Raw genomic sequence first — 27,990 nt, forward strand, 5'->3', positions numbered from 1 at the left:
TATAAATAATTATTGTCTTTTTTAAGCCATTGTTTGCTTAAATGTGATACTAAATTCCTAGTTTTAACAAGCCAGACCTGTGTTTTGGCAGGCCAGTTCTCCTGCTGCTGAATCCTTGTTTAAGTACAGGAAAGCGTGGGGTGGAATGATGGCAGTGATAACTTCCAGTGTCAGCACTGCTCTGGGACTGATACAGCAGCTACAGATCATTATATTCATGTTATCCTGCCCTGCTCTGCCGTGCCTTCCCCTTTTGACAAGAGCTGAGGCAAAGGGTATTTGGCATGGGGATCAGATCTGCCAGCCTAGTGACAGCTGAGGAATTTCCTTATCCCGGTGTGAGTGGGAGAGGGCAATTCCTGGCAGGCCACTTACAGGCAGAATGCAATTCCTTTCTGCTTTTGAGAATTAAAAAGCCCAGCAGAGTAGGCTCAGGAAGTGAGTAGTGCATCCTTTAGAGTCATGCCTGTGTAATGCAGTATGTATTTGTGGCATATTTATTTCAATTTTGCCTGCATTTTCTTTCTGTGATGGCAGGTGAAACTGGTTAACATCAGAAATGATGATATAACAGATGGGAATCCCAAATTGACTTTGGGGTTGATATGGACCATAATTTTGCACTTTCAGGTAAGCCTAATTTTGCTTGACTGTATGTTTTTGGTCAATTTCTTGCATAGTTGCGAGGAATTTCGATGGAGACAGGACTCCGTAGATTTTATCTCTTCTCTAATTTGTTTCTGAAGGTTTTCATGTTGTATCTTATTTTATGATGTAAACTGAATCTCAAGATTTTATTTGCTAATTTTCTGTCTGTGGAGTGAGAGAAAAAAAACTTCAGTTTTGAACATCATTAAGACAGTATGTATTCCTCCCAGTGTTTGGACATATCCTTCTTCTTTTATTCTACAGATTTCTTTTGATGAGTATTAAAATATATTTGAAAAATTTTGAATATTTTTTTAAATTCAGGATCTGCTGCTTTGGGTATTTTAGCAAGCTGTACTCTCAGCCTCTTCTAGTAACTGCTCCCATGTCAGCATTTGTTCCTAGCCCCAGTGATGGTGGCATGGGTCACACTAGGTGGCACTCTGGTTGTTGTACACTGGTGGGATTGTGTACAGTATAATGCAGCCTTACAGTGTGTGGTGTTAAATTGCTCCTCAAAAGAATGCTTGCATAATGGCTCTGGCTGCAGATGATGTAATTCAGATGACAGATAATTCCCATTTAGTGACTGCAGCATTGTTAGCAATGAACTCTCTGCTGTGCAGGCATTTTAAATGATCAGAAATTTGCAAGATCACACAGAAAAAGTATCGTCCCCTTAGGACCATCCACAATGGATGTATGACTGAGAAAAAATTTCTTTAAAAAGCCAGAAAGGCTGCTAGGATCTAATGTGCCCTCCTGCAAATCCTAATGTGGAGCAAAGATATGAATAGGGCCAATGGTACCTGGGTATAAACAGGATGCACATCCTAGCCTAGATCAGTACATAGAATAAAGGAGAAACCATAGAGTAAAGGAGATGGTCCAGCAAAGACCTGGAGCTCCTTCAGCTCCCCTTGCCATGTCAGTCTTTGCTCCCACATGGTTATAAAGAGAAGAAAATAATAGGTTTAAATATATTTAAGCATGACCTACAGAATTGGGCTGTGATTGAAGGTTGCTCTATTTTAAAAAACAGAATATTAGCAGCTTACTAATAGAAGCTGTAAGTGGAAGTTAAACCTTTACTTGATGTGTATTTTATGTTTCTGAACCTGATTATTAGGCTTTTGCAGAGTGAAATTGTTAGTTTTTCTCATTAGATGAAGCACAGGACATCTGGCACAATTTTAGGTGCTTATAAAAAGTCATGAATGTTAGTGCTGCCAATTGTAAAAAATGGATGAAAAGGAAAACCAATTTATATAAATTACCTTCTTTAGGTCAAGTGGTGTGGCAAGGATTTTCCCCTGTAAGGTAGTCAGCTCCATATGAAATATGAAATATGTTGAAGCATTTAAATTGTAGCCAAAACACACTTCACTATGTCCTAACCCAAATAACTACCAACTAAACGTCTGCAAGTACAATTCAGATCTTGTAGTTCTGTCAGAGTAGAATATTTCGGTTGGAGGGGAACTACAATGCTCACCTAGTGGGACTGCCTGACCAATTCAGGGCTGGAAGTTCAAGCATGTTACTTAGGGCATTCTCCAAATGCATCTTAAACGCTGACAGGCTTGGGGCATCGACCACCTGTCTAGGAAGCCTGTTCCAATGTCTGACCACCCATCATGCTTCCTGATGTCCAATCTAAACCTCCCCAGCACAGTTTTGAAGTATTCCCATGTGTCCAGTGGCTGGATACCAGGGAGAAAAGAATCAGAATGGTTTGGGTTGGAAGGGGACCTTGAGAATTGCCTTATTCCATCCCCCCTTCTGGGGGCAAGGACACCTTCAACTAGGCCAGATTGCTCAGAACCCCATCCAACCTGGCCTTGAACACTCCCAGGAATGGGGCATCCTAACATCTTCCCTGGGATCTGTTCCATGATCTTCCCAGGCACAGAGGAGAGCCTGACAGGTTGGTAGTTCCCAGCATTGTCTTTTCTTCCATTTCTAAAGATGAGTTCCCCTTTAAAGAGCTCAATGCCTCCCTCTAGTTCCTCACAGAGCAGTGAGGTCACTTTTCAGCCTCCCTTTCTCCAAACTAGACAAACTAAAAGTCCTCAGGTGCTCTACTTAGAACATGCTTTCCATCCCTGCCACCAACTTTGTTGCCCTTCTCTGGACATACTCAAGGACCTTCAAACCCTTCTTAAACTGTGGAGAACAGAAGTGCACAGAGTTCTTAGAGTGAGGGTGTACCGGGTACAGCAGGATTATTGCCCCTCCCTACTGGCTGTTTGGGCTGTGTTTGATGCCCCCTAGTATGGGGTCTGCCACCTTGATGACCTTCTTTTTCAAAATAGTATCTTAAAAAATTGGTGAAAAAATAATTTTGAGGATGACTACTAGTGCTTTACTAAATATTAAGTCTCTTTAATAAATATGAAGCAACTGAAGAACAGGATGTTTAAAAAAATATATTCTTTTTTTTACTAATGGCTGCAGTATACCTACACTGAATGCAGAAGGGATTTGTAAAGTGATGTAAGACATATGCCCTGCACTAGTCTGTGCTTGTGTGACATTTCCTGCATGACATTTCCTGCTATTTCTCTTTATTATGGCAATTCGGTGTCTTTGTCACCCGCATATGGCCCCTTTGGGTTCAGAAGGTGAAGTTCGGAAGAATGTACGTACTTAGACCTCAAGTTGTTTTTTTTTTTCTTCAATTAGATTTAAAATGAAGGAAAAATCTGAACGGAAATGTGGGCTCTTCACCAAGGGATAAATAACTGTGATAATAACTGTGTTTATGCATGGAGTAGTTCCATACTTATTGGGAAAGTTGTGATTAGATTCAGTTTGAAGTTAACACACCTAAATCATGTGCTTATGGGGAGCTATGTTCTTATGCAATTGTCTAAATTGTCCCTTTAATCTGATAATCAGAAGGATAGAGGTTTAGTTTATACAGTTAATGCAGCCTAGACAGTGAGTCAACTAACTAGCTACTAGACGTTCACATCACTCACCTAAATATAAACATCTATGTTGTTGGAGATTTATGAGACACCCCTGTGAGTACGAGAAGCATGACCTGGGTCTTATGGGAAACCCAGCCTCATCTGGGAAGAGACAGATCAGGCAGGATAAACTGCTTCTTAAATGGTGGAAAACATGTTTAGCAATGGATTTGAGGCCTGGAGGGCTAGGCAATACAGAGGCTGATGGAGTAATTCAGATCACCTGAAGGAGATGCCTGGAGCACCTATGGAGCTATTCACTGTCCAGCATAGTTGCTGTGTTGCTGTTCTGAGATGACACTTCATATCCAGTAGCATTGGCAGTGGGAAGCAGGTTTCCTTAGGTCTTGTGGTGTAAATGCTATCTCCATATGAATATCTCAGGTATCTTAAAGTGTCTCAAATATTCTAGATGGTCAGTTGACTTTATCTCTGCTTCAGGGTGTGAGTCATTGCTGCTGATTGAACAACTAGTATAGGACTTTTGACTCAGTCTCCTAAAGACAGGTGTCAATTGAGTGATACCTGAGGTATCCTGGAGTATGCAGGACATATGTGTGGAGTTCACTGATGAGACACCAGACCTGTGAGAGACTCACAATCCTCTGGACCTGCAGCTGGAGGCCAGTTGGGGTATTGCAGGATATCTCAAAGAGCTCCAGAACGCCAAGTTGAGGAAACTGAGTCCTGCCCCTACTGCATAAAGTTATCTCTTCAAAACCTAGCCAGTGTGTAAACATGAGTATCTAGGCACTTGCGAGGGGGTCTTTTAACCTGAATTACCCCTTAATTTCCCCATCATTTGCAGAAGTAGTTAATTTCTCAGTGAGCATAAGAAGCTGTTTGCTGTGTGACATTACTGGATCAGCTACACATCAGTTATGTGTATTCTAATAACACTGCAATCTGGGAAGTAGTCAAGATGCCAGAGATTGTTTTTGGGCTGTTGTTTGTGGCTTATTGTTTCTCTGAGTCATGGTCCTTATCTGAAGGGTATTATTTACTCAAAATAGAAAATCCCTCTGATTATTGGAATGAATTTAGGAATGATTTAGGGAACAGACATAATGAAAAAAATAAAAGATCATACACATTTGAGGATTATGTTTCTCTTGCATCTTAATTATATCTAGAGATGGTTATGGCTTTGTGAATTGGTGTGCATAACTAGATACATATAAATGTTACAGCACTGACTTCTGCAGCTGCATAAATCCAGAAAGTATCCACTCTTCTGTGTCCCAAGTAATTACATAAGAGTTACTGAAAAGCTGGAATGGGAAATCTGGTGGATTACTAAACTGAGTATGTAAGAAAATAATTTGTTCTGTGGGTATTGAAAAACCCCAATGCATCTATGTTGCTAGGATTTATGCAAGCTTTCAATGCATGTATTTCACATGCTTTTAATAGTAGGTGGCTTAGTTTAAATTCAGTTTCATAATGTAATAACTGTTATAAGTTATTTTCCTGGCACCTGTAGAATGTGCTAAATCAGATTATAGTATTTTGTATAATCATAGGCTGTATGTATAAATATACAAAATAATACTTTAATGGACTCCTTCAACATCCAGTACATTTTCACTGACTACACTGGAGATGAGCAAGTATAAATGAAAGCAGCATTTGTCCTCATAAAGTCATTTTAGTAAGACTTAAATTCTGTGAAAACTGGTGATAATTTCCTTTCAAACTACTGCAAGCATTCTTTAACAAATGTTAAATGTTTAAAATCACTTGCAGTTGTTTGAAAAACACATGCTGAAGGAAAGAAAAACTTTGAACTTCTGTCTAGTTAAAAGTAGGCCTTTGTGAACTCAGATCTTAAAAAAAATTCAGGAAGTTCTAAATAATGACTCAATAGACTTCTTCTATTTCAGTTTCATTATAATTTTTCAGCTCAGGAGCTACCATTAAATTTCCTGACACTCTTCCCTGCTCTTTGCTGTCAGACTTCTGCAGGATGCTGCAGGTTCTGGTCAGTGATGATTCTGTCCAGATGTTACAGTACCATCCAGCCCTCTCCACCCAGATGGGCAATTTCTCTCAGGCCTCCTTTGACACATGTAACCTCTTCACATTTCTCTTGCTAGCCAGCAAATACTATTTTTTGCTGCTGACTCCCCATAACCCTTTAAGAAAAAATCACTTTTGATTAGGCTGCCCCCAAGCAGTCTACAGACCGTTCATTTAGTCCAGCATCAGCAGCTAAACTTTTACCAGTGTTGGTGAAAAGGTGAGACGGGTGGATTTGTAAGGCTGTGGCCTCCATACAGGGTGTCCAGAGGAGGAGGCAGCTCAGCTGTGGTAGCCTATTTCAGTAAATGATGTGCAGAAGACAGAGATATCCCTGGTAGGTCACCATTCAGTGGATGTGCTGCCTGCCTTTTTGAGGTGGCCATGAGAGATGAGGAGAGCCGGGTCTGGCCTTCACTGGCAACCATTCCTGGTTCTGTGTGCCTTGCAGTCCTAGGACTGAAATTTACTCTGCCTCTGCTTTGAAAGAACCAGAACAGTTCAAGGTTTGATCTTCTTAAAGATTTAAAAATGGAATTACTTGGCCAGTTGTCCCATCTGTGACTATACGTGATGGCAGGATAAAGTGTATTCCAAGTGGTAGCTGCATTGTCTGTCATTAGCCAATGCAGCAGCATTACCTGTCCTTCAGCATTTGTTAGGGTATACTCTTGTGATATTTTATTTCTCAGCTGAACTACTAGTTCTTTCTTCTGGAATTCTTCAGTGATTTATTTAAAAAATAATGAAATTCCTAAGTCTTAGGTAAGAAAATGAGTGCAGAATTCTTGAAATTTCTGGGATTCATCTGAATCACAGCAAGGGTGAGAGAAGCATGAAGTCTCTGTCGTTAATGCCATAAAATCACCAATAAGGAGCAAATTCCTCTTTTTGTAAGCCATCTCACTAGATATAAAACCTCTCCTGTTGGTGGTTGTGCCTTGGTAGTTGAACATCTCTTTCAGAGTTTGAGGAGTGGTTGCCAGTACAGCTCAAACAGCTCCAAACCTTTTGTTTGTGCTGGCAAGCCTTTATTTTTATCCTTGTTTTCTATCTTGTGCTACTTTAATTTTCACTTTCTATTTGGCTTATGTTTATCTCTCTGTTATTCTGCATGTGACCTCAGGGCTGTGCAACAAAATGCTTGCTGGTTATCCGGTATGCTGTTTTAGTGCCGTGAAATGACACGTCCCATTTGTGCTAAACGCTCCATTACTTCTGCTCTGTTGTATAAACACGCAAAAAAGAGGGGAAAGGGATTTTAGATCCAGATCTAAAATGTATTACTAGTAGGATTTTGATAAAAGATACCTAGCATGGTTCGATTAGCAAAGTAGAATAATTTCTCTTGTACAATAATTGCTAACTATATGAGACAAATAATAAAGCATAAATTAGCAGTGTACATAGGGCAAATGGTATAATAATTTTGCAGACTTAGAAATACACAAACATTCAACATTATTGTGATTTTAATGTGTTACGCACCTGTCCCATGTTAAGAAATTAATGCATTTCCCAGTCACAGACATGCCTGACAAATTACAGAAATCTGTGGTTAGGTGCAAACCCATACAAATCTGCATGAGCTATTTCATGTTTCAGTGTGAGTCATTTGTTTTCCATGTCTTAATCTTAACCTCTTGTTTGTGATTAAGCGGCCTCTAAGACAGGTCAAATTGCACACAAGTGTTGGTCTAATCCTTTATTCAAGTTGTACTTAGGGGTTTTCTTGCCCTAAAAAGTCTGTTGTTAATCTCCCCATAAAATTTTGCAGCCTTGGGTACAAATTTGTATGTTTGACATGTTTTGTGTAAAAAAATACCAAAAAAAAAAAAAACCCAGTATCAAGATAAAGAAACACAACAATCCCTGGTGGTTGTTTTAACAGCTTTGATCACCTGGATCTCTGTCTTAAACCAGTGCTGAGCTTCATTCAGGTCTAGTCAGATTAGTCAGATGTCCAAGACAAAGCTCTTGGTGTGGTCATCACTGTGTTGTGGTGGTTCTCACAGGCTTCAGTGGTAGTCTGTTTTGGTGCTTTAGAATATCATCTATCTGTGCTCTAGCTGTCAGGTTTTGGAGGAAATTTAAGTTTCCCTCTTCTGAACCTCCAGTGTAATTCTGTTAACTCTGTCTCTTTCCTTGCTGAGACCATAATTATGACTTCAGAGAATCTCAGTTAGCTGAAAGTGGTATTTTTTTCTTTAGTTAGTAGCACTTTCTTTTATCTTATTTTGCTTAGGGTTTTTATGTAAAAAACCCAAGAACTGATATGAATGCAATTTATCAATTCCGTTGTCCTTGATAATTTCTTTGGTTCAAGAGTATAAGTGACTTAGTTAAAGTGACTATAAAGTTATTATTTGGTTCTTGGGAAAAAAATAAAGAAGAAACAGCAGAAAGAATTGTTAATAGAGAGCTGATAGCCTTCTCAGGAACAGCTGGTAAGTATTGTTAAGTCTCAGAAATACCTATGTCTAGAAAGATAAAAAGGCATAAAGGCTACTAATTATCTGCAGAGGTATATTTGGAATGCATTTATTCCTAGATAATGTTTAGAAATGGATAAGTTAGAGAGCTACCATAGAATATGCTGTGATGGATGGGACCCTTCAGGATCATCAGGTCCAACTCCTCACCCTGCACAGGACACCGCAAGAGTCACACTGTGTGCCCAAGAGCACTGTCCAAACACTTATTCAACTCTGTCAGGCTGTGCTGTGACCACTGCCCTGGGGAGCTGTTCCAGTGCCCAGCCACCCTCTGGGTGAAGAACCTTATCCTAAAGCTAATCCTGCCCTGACTCAGCTTCAGGCCATTCCCTCGGGTCCTGTTCACTGTTCACCAACAGAGAAGAGATCAGTGCCTGCCCCTCCTCCTTTCCTCACAAGAAGGTGTAACTGCAGTGAGCTCTCCCCTCAGTCTCCTCTTCTCCAGGCTGAACAGACCAAGTGACCTCAGCTGCCCCCCACAAGGCTCCCCTCCAGACCCTTCACCGTGCTTGTGGCTCTGTTCTAGAACTAGCTGCAGTTATACCAGGTGCATTTGAGTAAATTGACCTGGAGTGTGCAGAAGTAGGGCAGGATTCCTGGGGAACACTGATCTTGTAACCGGTCCTTTAGATCTGATTCTTATATTTCTGCTGTCTCCCTTTTATTAAAATTCTACTTCAGTGGCATCTGATTTTTGAAAAATTGAGTTACTCTTAAAAAAATAATCAAAATTTAAAGTATGAATGCAAGAGGATGTGCAAGATCAGGGATTCTGTAAATTACTGGCTACATTACAAAATGTAATTGTCAGCTGTAAAATAACCATAACGTGTTTCTTCTGACATATCTTGAATTAGATATTATTTTACATTTTTGTGACAGTCAGAGTGCCACTGAACCTACAGGAAATTTGGCATAACAGTGCACTTTAGGGACATTTTCTGTTTGAAAGAAGGTGGCATCATGGTGACTGTTAAAGAGATGTAAGCAGTTTAATGGAAATACATATCAAATCACACTCCAGTAAAGCTCAGTAAAATAGTCTAATATTATACTGTTTAGAAACCTTGATACCCACATGTATTAATTTAAAAATGCACTTGCACTGAAAATTTAAATTTGCAGTATTTCTAGGGAAATTCTCTCCCCCTCTAAAATTTGTGGAGGAAGAACAACATTAGCAGTGTACTAGTGGTAGGTTACATTAATACATTTTGAATTAGACAGCATGAAGATTTGCAGTTGTCCATTCAAATGCTGGAAACTTGTCCTTAATATTTTACATAATTTCTGCTTTATAAAGATTTTTTTTTAATACATATATTTTGAGAGCATTATACTATGATCTCTTTAACCATATATCATTACTAAGCATGTTGTTGTTAAACCAGCAACTATATCTCTGTGAAATTAAATCAGCCTTGGCCCATTGCTCTGTAAAGTCCTGAATCATCTTTCCTGATGAGAGAGAAGAAAAATAAGTATATATTTAGATTAAAAAACTGGGGTTTTTTTTTGTACAAACACAGGGATGTCATTTAGAAAGATATATTTTTTTGAGTATGTTTTTCTGTTCATAAGGGGGGCCCATGTCAGGACCCAACACAGACCCATGTGGAAGTGTTCTTTAAATCAGTAAGTCCTCTGGTCTTAGCTAAAAGTCACTTTTCTAAAGTAATTTTTCTAAACAGACTAGGTTACAACTTTTTCATTGTGAATAAAGGAATCAAATGTCACCTGTACGTTGAGCACGCTACAAATGCAAATACAAATTGAGGCTAGGAAAGAGTTTAGTCATAGAACTAATGTCTGCTTTGAAAAGAAACGTGTTAACATTGTGCCTGTACATAGCTGGCCACCTGTCACAGTATTCTGTGGTGTTACAGTATGAAATTTTCTAAGCATTACTGTCAAATTTTACCCCAGTGCCCTGAGAGTAGTCATCAGTGAGCAGCTCTATCCTTGGAAATTCTTTGAAGGCTCATCCTAGATCATTGCTGTACTATTCATTCTAGATCCCGACAGTAAATTGTGGAATACTTCAGTGGAACTGGCCTCTGGGGATAAAGTCTCTGGGTCTCATTATTGCAATTCCTTTTCAAATAAGCAAGGGAAAGTCAAGGGTAACACCTGATAATGCCTGGCAAGTCACTCTGTAGTTCTTTTTCAGCATGAGAAACCATACACATCTGTCCTTGGCTATGTGTGCTGGTTTCTGCAGATTTCACATATCCATGACAAAAACAAAGAGGAAAGTTAAAAAGATTTTTCCAAACAAAGTATACTAGAGGTTAAACTTGCTTGCATTTTAAAAGTGTATATATCTACTTAGTTTTAGGTATAGTTAGATGCTTCTTGGATCTTATATTCAGAGCTAAACAGAAATGCCTTACAGGAGCATGGGAGGAGGATAAAGCTCCATTTTTGTAAACAGTAACCTTAAGGTCTGTTTTCTAGATAGATTGGCTTTTATGATTTGTTTCACTTTTATCTGCCAGAAGGTTTAACTCTGCTGCAAAGTTTCAGCCCCGGTACATAATGTCACTGCCCTGAGCAAGCTGCTGTGCTTTTGTGATGGCAGTGAAGCAGCAGGTTATTTATAGCTGACAAATCAGTGAAAAGTCACATTAGCTGCTATGAAAACTCCACATACAAATAAAAACTTTACCCCCAGCAAGCTGTCAGAGCAATTTCTGATCCTTTAGTTTAATCTTCCCATTTGTGGATCATTGGGTAGGTAATAAAAGCATATGGAGTACAAAACAAATCTGCTGACTAAACCCCTCCTGTTTACTGTGCTGCTTACTTTTGGATTTGGAGTGTAGCTAATAGTTTCAAAGGTTGCTACATATTTTTCTACTTTATCTTGCTCAAGTTACTAAGTGAAACGGGAAGTTAAAATGCATGTGAGAAATTTCTATTGCTCATTACTGCTATGTCATCTCTGTGAAAGGCAATCAGCATTACAGCCCAGCGCTGGAACAGTGATGTTTATTTAAGAGGATTGGTGGCCAGAAATAAGCCACAGTGTCTAATCAGACACAGGCCCTGCCTGGGCAGCGAGCCACAGCGTTTATTGCGTGTGCATTTCTCATAAGCAAAATGGCTACGTACTGAGGCGGGTGCGTGTGAAGTCTGGAAGAAATTACAGTGGAAACAGCAGTTTTTAACGTTCTGAGGAGGATTTAAGTTTATTTAAATATATGGGAATGAATGAAACTGTGTGGCTGTGAGTTACAGACAGCCAAATGGGGAATGTCTGTGGATGTGTGAGGGCTGAAAAGGAAGAACAGTGTTTAGATCCTGCCAAAGCTCCCTTAAGTCCAGATAAACATTCCCCTGGAAGAAAATATTTCAGAAGAAAAAGGAGAAAGAAATCAACCGAGGGGGGCTCAGATTCAGTGCACGTTAAAGAAAATGAAGAAAAAAGACAGTGTGAAGTGAAGATTGCAGAAAACATCAAGATTCATCCCAAGGGTGTGGGATTGGCCGACTTCCTCCCCGGGAGAGTGACAGTGGCTGGTAATGCTCTGCCTGTGAGTACAGACCTTTCCGTTGATATTGCTAAAGAAAAAGTTTTCTTGGGCGAAGCAAAGAGTGCTTCTCTTTGCGGGGAGAGCTTTCATGGTGATAATCAGGGGCTCGCCAAGTCTGATGAAACAGACACACAGTTAAAGGACCAAGACAAGAGCAATTTGGAGAAACACTGTGCATGGAAAAGGAGATGTTCGCAGGATGGTAACAGGAGAGAATTAGCATTCCTGAAGAAGTCCAGTGGTCTTTGTTATAGAAAAGGAACTACTTCGGATTCTGCTCTTCATGTTTTAGGCAGACAGCATGAGGAAACTCAGTTAAACTTAACTTCTTACAGAGTCATTGAAAATGTTTCAGAAAGCAGTAAATCTGAAAAGTTGTATAATTTTTTTTCTCAAAGTGTAAGTGATCTGTTACTTGAACAAAAGAGGTTTTATCCTGATGCTGTACTTTCCCATTTGCCAAAAGAAAAGGCATTATTTAGCATTGCACCAAACAGGAGCAAGGTAAATATTTTGATACAATGCATTATCTTTGAAAGTTAGCTTAGGATAACTATTTGAACAGTAATTTTTGTATTACAAAAATATCTTCACTACGCTGTGTATGAACCTTTTACCATGCTATGATACTATGGATATTTGTAGGATAGAACATATCACTTGATATTTTTCAAAGGCTATGTAATAACTCTAGGAGTATTAATATATTGTTGTCCTATTTTTCTCTCTGTAGTTTGGTCTGGTTCCAAATTTAGGAAAGAGATTTTCATGTTAAAATGTTGATGGAAGGTGGAGTGAATTCTAGAGTTCTCATTCAGTACCTGCAGTAAATTTTCTTACCACCTCTTCATGGTCTTGTAATTCCTTTGGGTTTTATATCAAGGAAAGGAATATTTCTAATTCTCTCCAGTTATGGCCAGTAGGAACTGAAGAATGAAAGAGCTATGTAGGCAGCTTGAAATAGAACAAGTGAACATTAATCCTGTTAATAGCACTCTACACTTCTTTTAAAGGATCTTTACTCCCAAACTGTCTAGATGACCTATTAATATTAATTATTAAAATTCCATCTTCCTCTGAAGGCAGGATTATTTTGTTTTTACAATAAAAGAAACCAAAATACAATTTTAGTTGCAGAATATCTGAAGGAAAGCAAAGTTTTGGTAAGCATGCTTACCAATTCAGTCCATATTTTCAGTTTTGCCCCACCCATCTTCAGGATAACTGAAATCTGTGCATGTGAGTCAAATGCTGATAGCAGGATCTGGTCCAAAACTGATCCCCCTTGCTCAACGGGCACATCTGAGCTTTCAGTTGAGTGAGCAGAGGGAATGGGCATATGCCAAAGGCATGATTTCCAGCAAAGAGCTAACTAAACATCTTCTGCTTATATAATGTACTTTTCTAACAGGAATCCAACAATACTTTGTCTGAGCTTAGTTTTTTAAACATAGATAATGCACCCAATTACAACATGCAGTTCACAATAGTACAAATAACCTCTTAACACACATAGAGATCTTTGCCCTCTTAATCTTAGCTGGAATTCAGGAACAGCTTAGGAATGTTCTTTGATTTGTATAAAACATCACTGCTGAGTAAGAGGATATGAGTCCTTGTCTGTTCAGCTAAGCATGGCTGCTTTTTCCTGTATAATGAAAGTAATGCAGCTTCTAATACTGCTGCACTAATTACTCCAACCAGGTCTATACCTCTTGTTACCACAGAGGAAGGGAGAAAAAAGAAGATTGCTGTTGAGCACCTACATCAACTGATATTGAGAAAACATTGCATGAATATGAAACTACTGACACATCAGGCTAAATGCCTCAGTTGCTAAAATAAGTTCAGTTCCGTTTCTCAACCCAAGATTCTCAGTATAAGTAATTTTAAGAACACCAAGGTTTGACCTCTAAATAAAACCAGGAAAAACTGGATTTTTCCAGTTTTTCAGGCTCTAATTACTGTACAAACTCATAACCACTTTCCTTCTGATTCTTTTTGGGAACTAGAAAGGAATTTTAATGTCTTATATATCTGTCTTTTTTTATACTAAGCGAAGCTGGTATTTATAAGAGTTTGCAAAGGTCCTGTTACTGGCTTGAGCTGACACACAAAGTTTGCAGTTAGCAATCTCAGCTTTACCATTTCCTTTACTGTAATTACAGAGATCAGTAGCCTTTCCTTACCTTGTCAGCTTACCTGTGCTGTAATGTACTCTCAGCTTAGTGCCTCAGATGTGGCTTGTAATTGAAAGCATGTTGACTTTTCAAACTGAGGAGCAGACACCAGAGGAAACTCATTGGTACAGTTGGATAATTTGCACTGTATCAGAGACATGACATTTTACTCTCTGAAACAGTATGGTCCCCTCTACTGAAATATATCCTTTGAGTTTCTTGCTGTGACACAGTTTCTTATGCATGTAAAAAATTATGATTTTGTGTTCAAATATGAGCTACTTCATTACCTCTGTTTTCCTGATTACAGCACTCAGTTTAGAGGGATCTGCTGAAGCACTGCTCTTGGCTACTCATTAATTGCTTTGAGAGAAAAGTTTCTTACTTTCTGCTGAAGCCTAATAAGCATTTCTCTCATCATAGTGTGGCCTGGGAGAGAGATGATACACCACCAGAATCATGCATCTCTAGCTTTTTATGTACTTTTGTGCAGTTTAGTACATTATGTCAAGTTAATCTTGCTTCAAAACATTTAGAATAGGATTAAATCAGAGGGTAGACTTCTTACTGTATGTATGAGTCTTGCTCTTTTTCTGTTTGCAGTGTGAAAATGAATCACAGAAATCCAGCATCACTGTTATCTCTTGGAAAAAGTCTTCTCCAGTCTGCTTTGCTCTTTGGGCTGCAAACTGCATTACTAAAATCAGTGCAAAGAAAGAGCTTGAGGCTTTTTGTGTTTGGATTTTGTATACTGTGTGATGCAGGGGGAATTTACAGGCTGAGAAAAAGCATGTGCAGTAGCAGAAGTGAACATGTTCTCCCAGTTATAAGCAAGAGAGAGTATTTAGTGCCAGTTAAGATTTAGATCCTGAAATAGAAGGGCTGTGTAGAGAATTACCTCTGCTGCTTTTTCTTGCATAACTTTTAATTCACAGGCTTTGAGATAATTTGGAGAACTGGATCCCTGGCAAACAACTGCTCAAACTCATGCAAATGCTGTAATTCTTTCTTTCCACGCTTAAGGAACAAATGTGCTCTACTTAAGCAGTTTATAGTGAGCAAATGATAGGCTTGTGGGATCCAAAAGGTTCACGCAAAGTTTGTGTGAAGGACTAAATTTTTTGATAGAAGATTTGATTTCCCCTTAATTTATTTTCTGTTCTAGCATTCTTAGTTTAATAGTCCTTCTGTTTTTCTCCTATGGAAAATTATGTTAGAAATATTGGTGATAATGCATAGTTGGTGGATAGGTGTCTCTACTGTCCTTGTGGGATTATCAAAGGAAAGATGGGGTCTCTCCCTTTCTCTTACACTTTATTTTGTTGTGGTAGTATTTTACTTGTTAAGAAGTTTTAAGTTAATAGGGCACCTTGCAAACTAGAGCCCATATTTGTAGGTGTAGTAAACTATAACCATTTGACTCACCATTTCACTTAGAGTATTTCTACTTTTAAAATGTTTCCATGTTTATTAAAAAGTCTGAAATGTTAGCCTTGAAAGCTGAACTACTTTATTTAAAGAACAGAAGTGCTCAGGCTGTTTCAGGCTGTTAATGTTCCTTAACCTGTAGTGAAATAGGCTACCTCTGTGAGTGAAAAGCCTTTCCCTTTATCTTCAGATGGCTAACTAGGGTGGTTGTAAGATTTTGGATCAAAAACCTGCTGATCCTCATGTAACAAACTGAATTAATGTTTTAGCCATCCAAAATTTCAACTGTGAGCTTTCCTAATAGTCATGTTCAGAGTAAAAGTTCTCCTTGTGTTTGTGCCCATGACTAAATTGTTGTTTATACTAACCCCAGATACTAGAACAGTCTTCAGAAGTTACCTTGGTGTTTGAAATGACTTGTTTCCAGAGGAATCCAATATGCACTCAAACATGCTGTGTTTGCACTCTCTGCAGTCTGAAGTGCACAGAGCCATCCCTGATCAATTAACCATGAAGGAGGCTAAGGGTTTGAACTCAGCAGTAAGGAAGGGCCATTAGCAAATTGCATTGTTATCTTGCTCATGGTAGAGTATATTAAAAAAATCTGATAATTAAGGATTACACAGAGAGGACTTTCTGAAAATGACAGACAAAAAATATAGGTTTGGGTTTGTTGGGGTTTTTTTAATGCTAGACATCTGGCACTTGGAGATGACATCATCTCTTTCAGAAGCGTTGTCCGGATAAGCAGTATATGGTTGACTTCATTTATATTGTGATCTGGTTGTTCTGTGATGAATAGAAACTAAAGCTACTGAAAAAACATTTAGTTTGCTTTCTTGCTTTGAAATACCAAACAATAAAGCTAACACACAGAAAAATCTTGCACTACAGCTGAGTTCCCTAGATCTTTACAAGAAAATGTTCGGAGTGATTACAAGTTGGTCTTTTGCCACATTGTATTTTCTGTTGTCTTTACAGACACAACTCATCCCATCTTTATTTCATTCAGTAAATACTCTTTGCAGGATTTTGATACCTAGAAACTTACAAATTATCACAGCTGCATGTGTTCTCTACTGTGTTTTGAACAAAAAAAAAGGTTTTTTTCCCTTCTGTTTGATCTTTCTTAAAAATATGCTGAAGCTGGAGACAACAGGATGCAAAAAATGCTGTCAGGTTATTTAGGGGCTAGCTGAACAGTTTAAATTGTTTTACTTTCCAGCATTGGTGTTTGTATTTTTCCCTTACGTAGATCCAGCAGATACAATGGCCTGTGATAGGTATCTGAAGGCTGCATTCACAATTTGTGATTTTTGTGATTACTTGAATAGAAAGTGGTGTAAAATTTTCTTTACATTAATTTATTTATAATTTACTGTATAGGTGTAAATGCTTATCATTCCCTGAAAGTATGAGAGGTGGAAAAGCAGAAATTGCAGTGAGCCCCATTGCCCTGATGTCTCTAAGGGTCTTCCTCTAGTTCCCTGCTTCCCAGTACTTCCCACCACCTTGGCTTAGGCCCTGACATAGCAACATCAGTAGGCAAGCTATACATCATTCTTGGCCCTGTGATTTTGTGGCTCTAATGTGAGAAAACCCCATAATTTCAAGCCTAGCCTGTTGGAATTCCCCCTGCTAGAGACCAGACAGAAGATATCTCTGTGTGCAGAGATTCTGAGCCTGGGAGAAGTTGTTATGACCATCCCATCTGACCTCATGATGTAGCTGCCTGGTTTATGCTAGAACAGGATTGCTGGAATTGGCACAGCTCAATTTACAGCTCTTCTACAGCAAACTCCAGCACCCAGCGCTGCTTGTGGGCAAACCTGCCCTGAGCTGTGGCCTCAGGCGGGCTCTGCAGCCAGAGCACACCTGTGTCTCTGCAGTGCTGGGTATGCGCCCGTGGGGAGCACGCACTTCCCTCTGCCAGGGGGGCTCACAGAGGTGCCTGTTGTCTACCCACAAACTGTGGCATTGCCTCAAGCCCTCTTGCCTCTGCCCAAGCCGCTCTGCCTGCTTTTTGTGATGGTTGAGCTACATACTCAGGTTGTTACACAGTGCCTTGTGGTACGTGGGTTCCTATGTAGTTCATAATAACACCTTACATTGTCTCTTGTTAGGATAAGAGGTGAAAGGCAGTCACTTAGAAAAATGAAAACATGCTATTGCATTTTCTTTGTCAAGGCACATCTTATTTTTCTTCCTTTTTAGAGTTTGACTTTACATTGAGTACAATTTCTGTAACATGAGGTACAAACAATACATGTGCAAATTAGGGAAAAGTCTGGTTCATATTTATGCTGTGGTAGTTTTCCAAGGAAATTGACTGAACTTCATTAGGGGATGATCTAATGTACTATAAAGTGGTATTTGAATGTAAAATTCCCAATACTTTCCTGCTTTCCCTGATAAGGAGTTGATAATCCTTAGATAATACAAAACTGAACCTTCTTGATCAGACAAAATTTCTATTTATAATCCTTCAGTCTTTTAGTCATTCCTAAAATATCTCTCAGAAAATTTTGTCTTAAAACTGTTGTTATTAGTTTTCATTCAGAATGACTGTTTTGTTACTGAATTCCAGAACATGTACTATAAATCAACCTGTTTTAAGAGAGGAATTTCATAGCTAAATAAATTATGAATAATATAAATGTGGTTATTGTATAAGGATGACTATATACATATAAAACATATTGCATTTTATATATACTTATTTAGCATTTATACATAATAGGTGTCATACATAAAAATAGATTGTATTATCAGCGTAAATAAACAGTTAAGTGTTTTGCATTATGCAATAGTATTGTATTGTACCCAGAAATTAAGAACTGGCTAACTGAAGAAAACTGAATTTTCTGTTTTATATTGAAGATACTAAGAGTGCATAAGGATAAGACATGAAATAATATTAATACAGTACCTGAATAATAATTGTATTCCTGTATGCAGATACCAGACAATAAATTCTCCAGCAATGCTGAGTGATTTTTCTGCAATATTTTAAACATTCTTATGGATTAGAATTAACTGTAATTTTTACATTAACTGTGTTTTAGATATCTGATATCCATGTTACTGGGGAGTCAGAGGACATGTCTGCTAAAGAGAGACTGCTCCTGTGGTCACAGCAAACAACAGAGGGTTATGCTGGAATACGTTGTGAAAATTTCACTACCTGCTGGCGCGATGGAAGGTTATTTAATGCCATCATTCATAAATACAGGCAAGTACTCTGTTTGCTCCCTTGGAAAATGTTAATTACAGCATTTTAATATACAGAGAGAGAGGGCTCTGTGGTTTATGCTGTAATAGAACTGCAGCTGTGGAGATGACACTGACTCTTCCTTGGTGATTTCCTGCTCCTTGCAGCCAAAGGATGCCTTGTTAACCTTTGCATGTCCCTCCTTCCTCAGAGAAGTATTTCCAGCAATCCTGTACATCTTTCATGGGGCATGTTCAAGCTGCTAGGAAGTATGTTTCCAGAATTCAGTTTTCTCCACAGTCCTTTTTCATCATACTGATGTTTAAGTGTGTGTTTAAGTGTAGTGTTTAAACTGCACTGCTGGTGAAAGTCATCAACTACTGTATGACTGAATGATATCTGAGATCCCTGTCTTCTTCCTTGTGTAACTTTACTCTTGGATGGCCCTGGAGTGTAGAGCTTCTTTAGTGTTTATGTGTGGAGCCCAGACCTACTCTGAGATGCATTTCCTGTAAAAGGGTATTCTCAATGAAAATGTGACCAGCTGGCTTGAATGTTCTCAGTCTGAGAAGAGATTTGTGCTTTTGTGACCATACTCTTAAAATGTTAAGCAGACATTGTAGAGTCACTGGTGGCTATGACTAGAGACTAAAGGGCGCAGGATATTAACTTGAAATGCAGCTGAAAGTGTCTACTGACAGGAGAGGATTTCTGATTCTGGATTCTGAGTGAGAATAGGTCTCTCTTGACAAAGCTGACTATGGCATCAGGCTTGTCAGAGGTTTAATCATTGATGTGCTCACTGTTCTATCTTGATTGGTGATGTGTCTTCTTTATTGTGTATTTTTTTGGTTCCTGAATTGACTAAGAAGGTTTGTGTCTTAAAAGGACCACGTGGGAGTGTATTCTGCCTGCTGGGTTAATCAGTGTGTACTAACTTGTCCTTCACTGCACGAGGCTTTCTGGGTTTATCATAGCGTGTGTAGTTTGTACTCTATGCCCTGGAGTGTATAATAAGGAAGTTTAAGGGTACATGATTTCATTGGTAAAATTTGAAGGCGTGTCCCCAGTAAAGGAAAATTTGGTGTTTTTTCTTGCACATCCAGTGAACAGAGCCTCTACAGGAGTAGATTATTTTGGTTTTGGATTTCCTCTTGTGGGACCACTCTACCTAGACCACAGAAGGAAGTCTAGGTAGACACATCATACATGTGATCCTTATGGGGATTAGGATACTAAAGGAAAATGAGAGACAGGTGCAGCCTTTTCCTCACAGGCTGTGTATAAAGGCTGCAAACATCATGCACAGTGCTCAAAGTCCCTGAGAAGCTGGCTGTGGCACTGCATAATTTCGTGGTAAAATGAAGCTACATCTCAGTCAATGAGGTTGTTTACTGACATGCTTCTGTTCTGGGTAGCTGGTCAGGGAGGAGGTGCATGCCAGCAAGAAAGTCTCTTTTAGTAACATTGGCAAGACAAAAGGAAATAGCTGGCAGACAACAAGGCTGTTTTACTTGGGACAGAACAACCAGAGGAATGAACATAGCATAGGCAAATATTTGAAAAAATAAACAGTATGAAAGATACAGAGGGATTGGACAGAGAAAAAAGAGGAAAGAACTTAATGAGATGGAGTAATGGAAAATATTTCCCAGAGCTTCTTCAGAACCATGTATCTCTTGCACAGAGCAGTGTAGCCTTAACTGCTCAAGCAACTGGTAATTATGATACAGACCAGTTAATAAATAATGAAAAACTTGAATCCTGTCCTCCAGCTGTGCAAATGTTAATACCTTGGGATATGACTGAATTGCGTTGTTGGATGAGTGTTTCTGGCGTTACTCCGTGAGTTTCATTCACAGTGTTTCAGCAGGGAAGAACAAGCACCTTTGACTCCAGTGTGTTACACAAAGCAAGTGATTCAGTGACTGGGGAGCAGAGTCCCCATTTTGTGTGCTTCTGTGCCAGTTTCCATTGAGCTTAACTTCTTTCTGTAAACATAACTTCACCTAAGGATTTTGTCCTTCCCAGGAATGTTTACCAGTCTTATCTAATGTGTTTTTGCTGTGAGAAGTTACAGGTTGTTGGATTCCATTTCAAATGAAATGAGATGGGATTCTTCCACTGATTTCAATGAGTTTCTATGTTTCTTTCCTTTTTTGTTTTGCACCGTTAAAACAGAGATAATAATTTCCAGCTATTGCTCACAAGAGAGGAATGATCTTCCCAAACAGTCATCTGTTATTTTTAACTATATTGTTTTACTCCAGAGACCTCTTTTAATGTTTCATTTGTCTTCTGAGCAATAAGTAGGTTAAACACTAAAAGATTTGCATGGTTCTGGCAGTGATTCTCCAATTGCTCTGTTTGTCTGTTTTAATAGCTCCCCGTTTGTGGCTCACAGGTGGTGTCAGGAGCTGGTCTGAGCATCCTGTGGGTGCTGCCAGCTGGTGTGCTCCACCAGGGTGGATGACCAGATGTGCCTGCTTGGGTGGTGGGATGGGACCATGGTGCTGCCGCTGTGGAGTACCCCCATGGGGGCACAGCTGTCAGTCGTGTTGTAGCGTGGCACCCCCTGCACCAGGTGTGCTGTGCTCACTGGAGATACTTCTCTGTACAGAGGCACCCTGGGGTGGGAGGAGAATAAACTCTGCAAATGGGGGACAGGGCTCTTCAGGTGGGACATGACTTCAAGCCTTGGAAGGGCTTTAATTTGGCCAAACCTTATTTTAAGGGTTATAACAGTAAAACCCAGAAGGCTCAAATACGCAGGCTTGTATCTAGAACTGCAGTTGTGCTGAGCCACAGTAAGCTGGGTGGTGGATGGAGGGCAAGTGCCATGCCAGGCACAACAGCAGGAGCTCCCTAAAGAGGTCCATCAGGCAGGGCCTGGCAGTCAGGGCCCATTCCACTGCCCAGTCAGGAGCAGAACAGCCAGGGGGGCACCAGGGCAGTCCCAGCCCTCGCACAGAGACCTCCCTGGGGCTGTGCTGGGGTTGGACCTGCCACGAGTGTTGCCTGCAGGTTGGCTGCACCACTGCAGGGGCCATAACTCAGCTGTGGGCCAGAGGCCAGAGCACCAGCAGCTCCCGGAGGAGAGCCCTGGCCCACAGCCCTGGCACCAAGGCTGAGGGGCCTCTGGTTGCACCATCGAGAGCACGAGCCATATGAGTGCAACGTGACCCCTACAGTCAGTGGTCCGTGAGACAGGGAGATGTCACTGTCCAGTTCCAGGACAGGTGGCAGGATAGGAGTGGCAGGTCATAATTACCTCCTCTCCAGGCATATGTGATTTTTTTTAAATTGCAAGTACATACCAGCTTCAAGACTTCAGGAAATTGCTAGAGCTGTGAAGGGCTGGGCAAGGAGCTGGGCTGTGACTCAGCTGCCAGCAGGCAGAGAGCCTCTCCCTTCAGCAGAACTGGCAGCCAGCCCTCTCTTAATGGCAGGTTAGAATTGTTTCTTTTGTTTTTCTGTCTTGACAGAGGATCTTAGCACCTTTTCATGCAAGCAAGCCGAGATTTGTGGTGCAGAACTGCAGGAATAGTGCATGGGTATGCCATGTCTCCCTGCTCCCCCTAGAAGCATGGGAGACGCTCCATAAGGCTGGGATTTCCCTGTCATCACTGTCATACCCACTAAAGCAACTTGGTGGCCCAGTGGGTGACCCAGGTTCTTCCCTGTGTCCCTGTCCTTTCTGCACCCACAGCTGTGCTGGCAGTGCTCCCCGTGCAGTGTCCAGCAGGGATGTGGGCAGTGTACAGGTGCTGGAGTTCATACACTGGAGTCATTCGCCCTCTCTCCTGAGCAAATGTAGGATATTTGTTTTCTGTCCTCTTGAGCAATGAGGGTTAGGTTGTCAGAGCTTCTCATAAAGGCCTTCAGTTACTTTTTCTCTTACTTCTGTTAAGACTATGAATGACTTGCCAAGGATTTTGTAGTGCTCTTTAAATCAAGGAAAGTAATTTTTATGAATAATGGAAATGAGAGGGAAAAATTGATTTATTTGAGGTACTTGGATCCATATACCACTTGATTTTTTTCCCACCACCAAATTTAGAAAAAAGTAATTTTTTTCTGTGTGAGAAGATTCCTTGTATTTTCAGCAATTTGCAGTGGCCTGTGTTTACAGGGAAATATTGAAGATTACTTGGCTGAACTTTAGTACAGAGTATAGAAAGTTTCCATTTACATCCTGTACATGGTTAAATCCCTGGGAACAGGGCTTCACACTGACCTCAAGAACTGCTTTGGGGGGGTCCGTTGCAGGCCCTGGAGTTTGGTTTAATCATAGAATCACAGAATGGTTTGGGTTGGAAGGGACCTTAAAGATCGCCTAGTTCCAACCTCCCTGCCATGGACAGGGACCCCTCCCATTAGACCAGGTTGCTCAAAGCCCCATCCAGCCTGGCCTTGAACTCTGCCAGGGTTGGGGCATCCACAGCTCTGGGCTGTGTTCCAGTGCCTCATCACTCTCACAGAAAGGAATTCCTTCCTAATATCAAATCTAAACCTACTCTGTTCTCTGGGAATACTTGTCCTTACACAGAAAGACCGAATCAAATTATAACATTAAAAAGTGTGTTTTAATACTGGACATTAACCAGATTTGTATTTGTATTTAAACATATAATCTATCTCACTGTTTTTTTAGCCTCCATATTTTTCTTCAGATATGTGGTCAGGTGAAAGATACAGATACACCCAGGAGATTCAAGAATATGGTGTATGTCTCATCTGTTATATCACTTGCCTTTTATAGCTTAATTTTTCATTGAAGATGTATGCTGTTTTATTCAATATGTTGTGTTGGAAGAAATCTGACTTCAGGCAGTTTCAAAATTATGTGGTGTTTCTTTTGTGTCATCATATAGTACGTAGCAAAAAAATGTAAGCCAGACTTTGAAGTTGGAGGCAGACTCTAATCAGGGTGTAATGCTCAGATTTTTTTGGAGATACTACCACCTACACCCTGGAATCTTCATTCTGCAGCATTATCACCTTAGGTATTTCTAGTCACTAGGCTGTTTTGGGTAAATGCTTGATTTTTTTTTTTTTTTTTTGGTTTGTTGCCTTTTTTTTGGTTTGATTGTTTTGGGGTTGTTTGTTTTTTGTTTGGTTTTTTTTTTCCCCCTGTACATGCCTTTTGACCAGAAAGAAGAAGCACTAATTTTTTAGAACTGGATCCCAGTTATATCCCCTATATACAGCAACAGTTTTTTTCTATAGAGAGTGAAAGTTGCTCTTATTTCAGTAGGAGTCATATGCCAGATGAGAGCTAGTAATCTGAATTGTAGATCTACATTGCACTTGGCACATACATTTATTTTACAATAAATTCAGATAAAAAGTTATGCCAAAGTAGCAAACCTATTGTTTTGGTCTCAGACTGCCCTGAACCTTTGGTACATAAGGACTACAGGAAATTTCAGTAAATGTGTGTCTGAAATGGAATTTAAGAAATAGTAAAAATAATAGCTGTAACATTTACAGTCAGCTGGCACCTGTAGGTGCTCCATAAAGGACAGTGAATGTTGATATTCAGAAAACAGACATGGTCACAGACTAACTCATCTTTTCTAGAGAAAAAAGATGAAGTATAGAGGATAGGATCAGATTAATATCACATGTATGTTTTTTTTGTTAAAATGTGTGCAATCCATTATACGTTTTATTTTTGTATTCTCACAGCTTTTATAGTAGAGAGTTAATTTTGATTTTAGCATTTACAAAAGGAATTCCAGCAAAAGCATAGTGGTTTTGTGTAACTAGGTAATAGTGTTTAATGAGTAGCTTCAGTGGTGCCTGTATGGTGAAAAATAGCATCTGTTCAGGAAGCCCTGCAAGCTCAGTTCCCAGATAAAGACACATTTTTTAAGTTCTAGTCTCAGGTGTTAGGTTTATTCTAGTCAATTAAGTGGGTCCAGCCCTGAGGGTAGGTGGTACAGCAGGGCATGGTCTGCATGGCTGAGCTCTCCCTCTGCCCTCAGACAGGGTGCAGCTCCTTTGGAGCTGTCCTGGGTCAGTGCTGCCCCTGGAGCTGGGCTCATGCACTGCCTGGCAGAGTGTGCTCACAATGGGCCACAGCCACGCCATGGGAAGGACTGGTGACTGAAGGCCATGGGCCCTTGGTCTGCCTCCTGGACACTCAGACATGTCCAGCTGTGTCTGGACTTCCAGGTGAATGTCAGCAACCATAGGAAATGTGAAAGTCTGCTTAGGAGAGAAGAGGGATCCAATGTGTTCAGGGCAGACAGCAGTGTGACAAGCAAGCAGGACTGTAGTATACATGTGAAAGGTTTAAGGCAAGAAAACCAGTGAGGTTATTTCATGTAATGCTGTTCCAAGGCTTGCTAAGGCCACATGCAGTTTCTATAAACTTTGGCACCACCTAGCAAGGATTAGAAATGCTACAGACAGGGGTGGTGATAGAGTTAAAAGGGGTACATTTTAAGTACAATAAAAATGTTTGTACTGTATTAAAGAATTTCTGTTAAAGAAATACAGGGATGGGATACAGAGGAGCCTTTGTTACTGCTAAACTTTGTGCAAGGCCTTAATGAGACCTTAAAACAACAAAGCCTGTACTTTTAAGCTTCATTCAGTGTAGAGAGTGAGTGAGGAGATGGCTACTGTTCCCAGACAAAAGAGGGACAGAGGCTAACAGTGAATGCAGCATGCAGTGTAGGTACATGGAGTGCATCTTGTGGGAGGAAGAGGAATAGAAGCTGCAGTATGTTCCCAGAGGAAGCAGCGATGTAACAGGTCCATAAATGCTAGATAAAGTGAGGCAAATTTTCCAGGGTCACAGTGCTTTTCTTTTGAAATGTTGCTATCATAACTCAGTATGCTTTCAGAGTTACGAAGTGGATGTTTTTCTGATGTGGTATAGCATGGAGCAAGCTAGATTGATGCCTACTAAATAACTGCTCTGGTTTGGAACAAGCTGTTTCAACCTTACCCAGGATGATTTGCTGTGTATATATAGTTGGTTGAACACTAAGCTCCTGGCCAGCAGTGCATGTGGCATCCCTCTGATGTTAAAACATGTTGCAACGCTCAGGTACTGACTTGAATACATTCCTTAAGGGGAGGGATAATAATGCCTCAATTTGCAGAAACATGTTGAACACCCTTGGGGAATGAATGAGAAAGAAACTAAATATTACACAGTGTCAAGCCTTGAAATGCTAGGGGATAAATTTTAAATAAAGAGATTAGTCGGATCTGCTGGTTTTGGCTTGCTGTTTAGTGACTTGTGCTTTTTTGTAACCCAGATTTAACAAAAAGAAAATGTGACTTTGGTTGCGTTGCACCCCCTTTTCCAGCAACCTCCTTGTGTGGTTCTTACTATTTTCAACAGATTTTGTTGTGTGGAATAAATGAACTTGGTGTTGAGAATTGGCAATTTGGGAAAAAAACATGCATTTAGGGTGCTTAAAAATATTGACATGCTTTTAATATTACTTGCCTGAGTATATTTCTAATGGATTTACAAGTAGCAAGTTACCTAACCTGGAGCTTAATCAGATGCACTCAGAATTCTGTGATGGCTCTTGGTAAAGGCTGTGTTAAAATAGTACCAGAAGCGTGCCTGCAATTTTAGTGTCTTGTGTTGTGGTGGTGGTTAGCCTTAGTGGGTATTAGATGGGTGACTTCCAGTCAGTTGGGCTGATTAATTTCAGATCTGAACTTAAAATGATCTCCGTGTATGTTGTGCTGGATCCTACTGCTAAGTAGCAGCTGAATAACAGTTTTCTTTTTGCAGTAACTCAGGAAAAACAAAAACAAAAACAAAACAAACCAAAAACAATCTGTGATTAAATCAAAGCTTTGTCATTTTAATGAGAATAAAATGTAAAGCAACGCTTTGCATTGAAAGGCCAGGTTTTTTAAATTTGGGTTTCATGTGTTTCGTACTCTTGGATCAGCAAAGACCAGGACACCTAAGGGTGTCAGAAGTCTTAATCCAAAAGGATGTGGTGTCTGAGCAGTGGGGGCATATTGTGCCAGTGATAAATCACATAGGGAAATGTCTTGGCCTTCATGGGATGCCTTTGGCAAATTTGTGGTACATGTGGTACTTGGTTGCCTCCAAGACAGGACAAGGAGCCTTTGGGAAATTGTCTGAATTCTTTACAGTACCTCACTATTCTTCCTCATTGGTAGCTGTACTAATCCCACTAGGAAGCCATTCTGTCAAGCAGCCACTACTGTGGTCTGGAGGGTGTATTCTCCGGATGCAGAACAAAAAAAACATTTTAGTTGGGTTTCTTTATTGTCTTTTTGGTATTCACAGTTCAAGGAAAAGTACATTATTTATGATTATTTTTGTGGATTGCATGGTGTGGGTTGAAGTTATGAGTCACAAGCCTTATTCCCATTTAAATTTAATCCTAGCTAGAAATTGCTGAAGTCGCTGTACCATTACTGGTTTTGTAATGACAGGGAAACAGCTTTTAGTACTAAGAGTGTAAAAACCCATTTTAAAGCTAATGAAAGGACTAACAGATCCTTTCTAGTGTCATTCATGTTTGTACTGAGTTTGAAAGCTGCATTGCAAACTTACTGCCAAGTTGTGATTAGGGTTTGTTTTGCATGGCTAAAGATGAACTCCACATTTAACTAAAAGATCATTGACATTGCAATGCCACAATTGTGTATTTACCCAAATTAATTGGTATGGCAAGTTTCAGGTAAAGTTTTGCAGTGCTAACAAAGGTAGGACAGGCAGCTTCAGTAGGTTTATTAAATTCAGCGCTTTTCAAGTCAAGGGTATGCACAATAGAAGGAATTACCTGAGTTAGCTCTGTATGTTGTTAGAGGATTAGTTAATGTTGGGGCACATGACAGCTTTTGCTTTCCTTATTTTAAGTGCAGTTAAAATATTCATTCTTTTTATGTGGGAAGTTTTGATATAATATGTTGGGATGTCTGAAGAATAGACATGCATCTGTAAATAGTGTGCCTTTGTTATACTATCCTTTGCAATTGGTTTTTTTTCAGTTTTATTCATCATATCTGAAAATTTAGATTAAAAACTGTGAAGAAATAAGCAAATGAGAGCTGAAGAGTACAGATCACATGAGAATTTTTCAGCTCTCAAGGAAATAAAAGGGTGTTTTTGTTCATCTTTATAGAGGCATTGAGTGAAATCTATAGAGATACATAAAATCATGTAGTGCAAGCAAGCATTCCTGCCATACCAACAGAAGAGGACAAAACCAAAAAGGATAAAAGGCACAATGATCATATCAACAGAGTATGTAATTGAGGCTGGGGACCTGTGGAGATTTAGAAAAGATTTTGCCACATACTTGAACAAACCATATGCAGAGCTGCATGCAGCAGCATGCTTTATTGTTTATCACAGTTGTAAGGATAAAGCTTTCCTATAGTGACAGTTTTCTAATTGAAATCTTTGATTTTCTCTGAATTCTGGACTGTTGCCTGTCTTCAGTGACATCACAGCTCAGCTTCACCCAGTGGTTTGATGCA

General features: G+C 39.8%; 1 protein-coding gene across 13 annotated transcripts in view; it reads left to right on the forward strand.

Moving 5' to 3' along the window:
* Window positions 1-27,990, forward strand: part of DST (dystonin) — a 290,720-nt gene that overhangs the window by 111,926 nt on the left and 150,804 nt on the right. For 12 of the 13 annotated variants that reach the window (XM_041410734.1, XM_041410735.1, XM_041410736.1 and 9 more), the window contains 2 exons: window positions 538-630; window positions 18,347-18,513. In XM_041410734.1, coding sequence (XP_041266668.1) covers window positions 538-630; window positions 18,347-18,513 — 260 coding nt within the window. Of the gene's footprint in view, window positions 1-537; window positions 631-11,258; window positions 11,674-18,346; window positions 18,514-27,990 lie in introns of those variants that run through there. The other variant, XM_041410742.1, reaches the window with a different exon arrangement.

The sequence above is a fragment of the Onychostruthus taczanowskii genome, unplaced genomic scaffold (assembly GCF_017590055.1).
Source record: "Onychostruthus taczanowskii isolate IOZ18803 unplaced genomic scaffold, ASM1759005v1 scaffold33, whole genome shotgun sequence".
Taxonomy (NCBI): Eukaryota; Metazoa; Chordata; class Aves; order Passeriformes; family Passeridae; genus Onychostruthus; species Onychostruthus taczanowskii.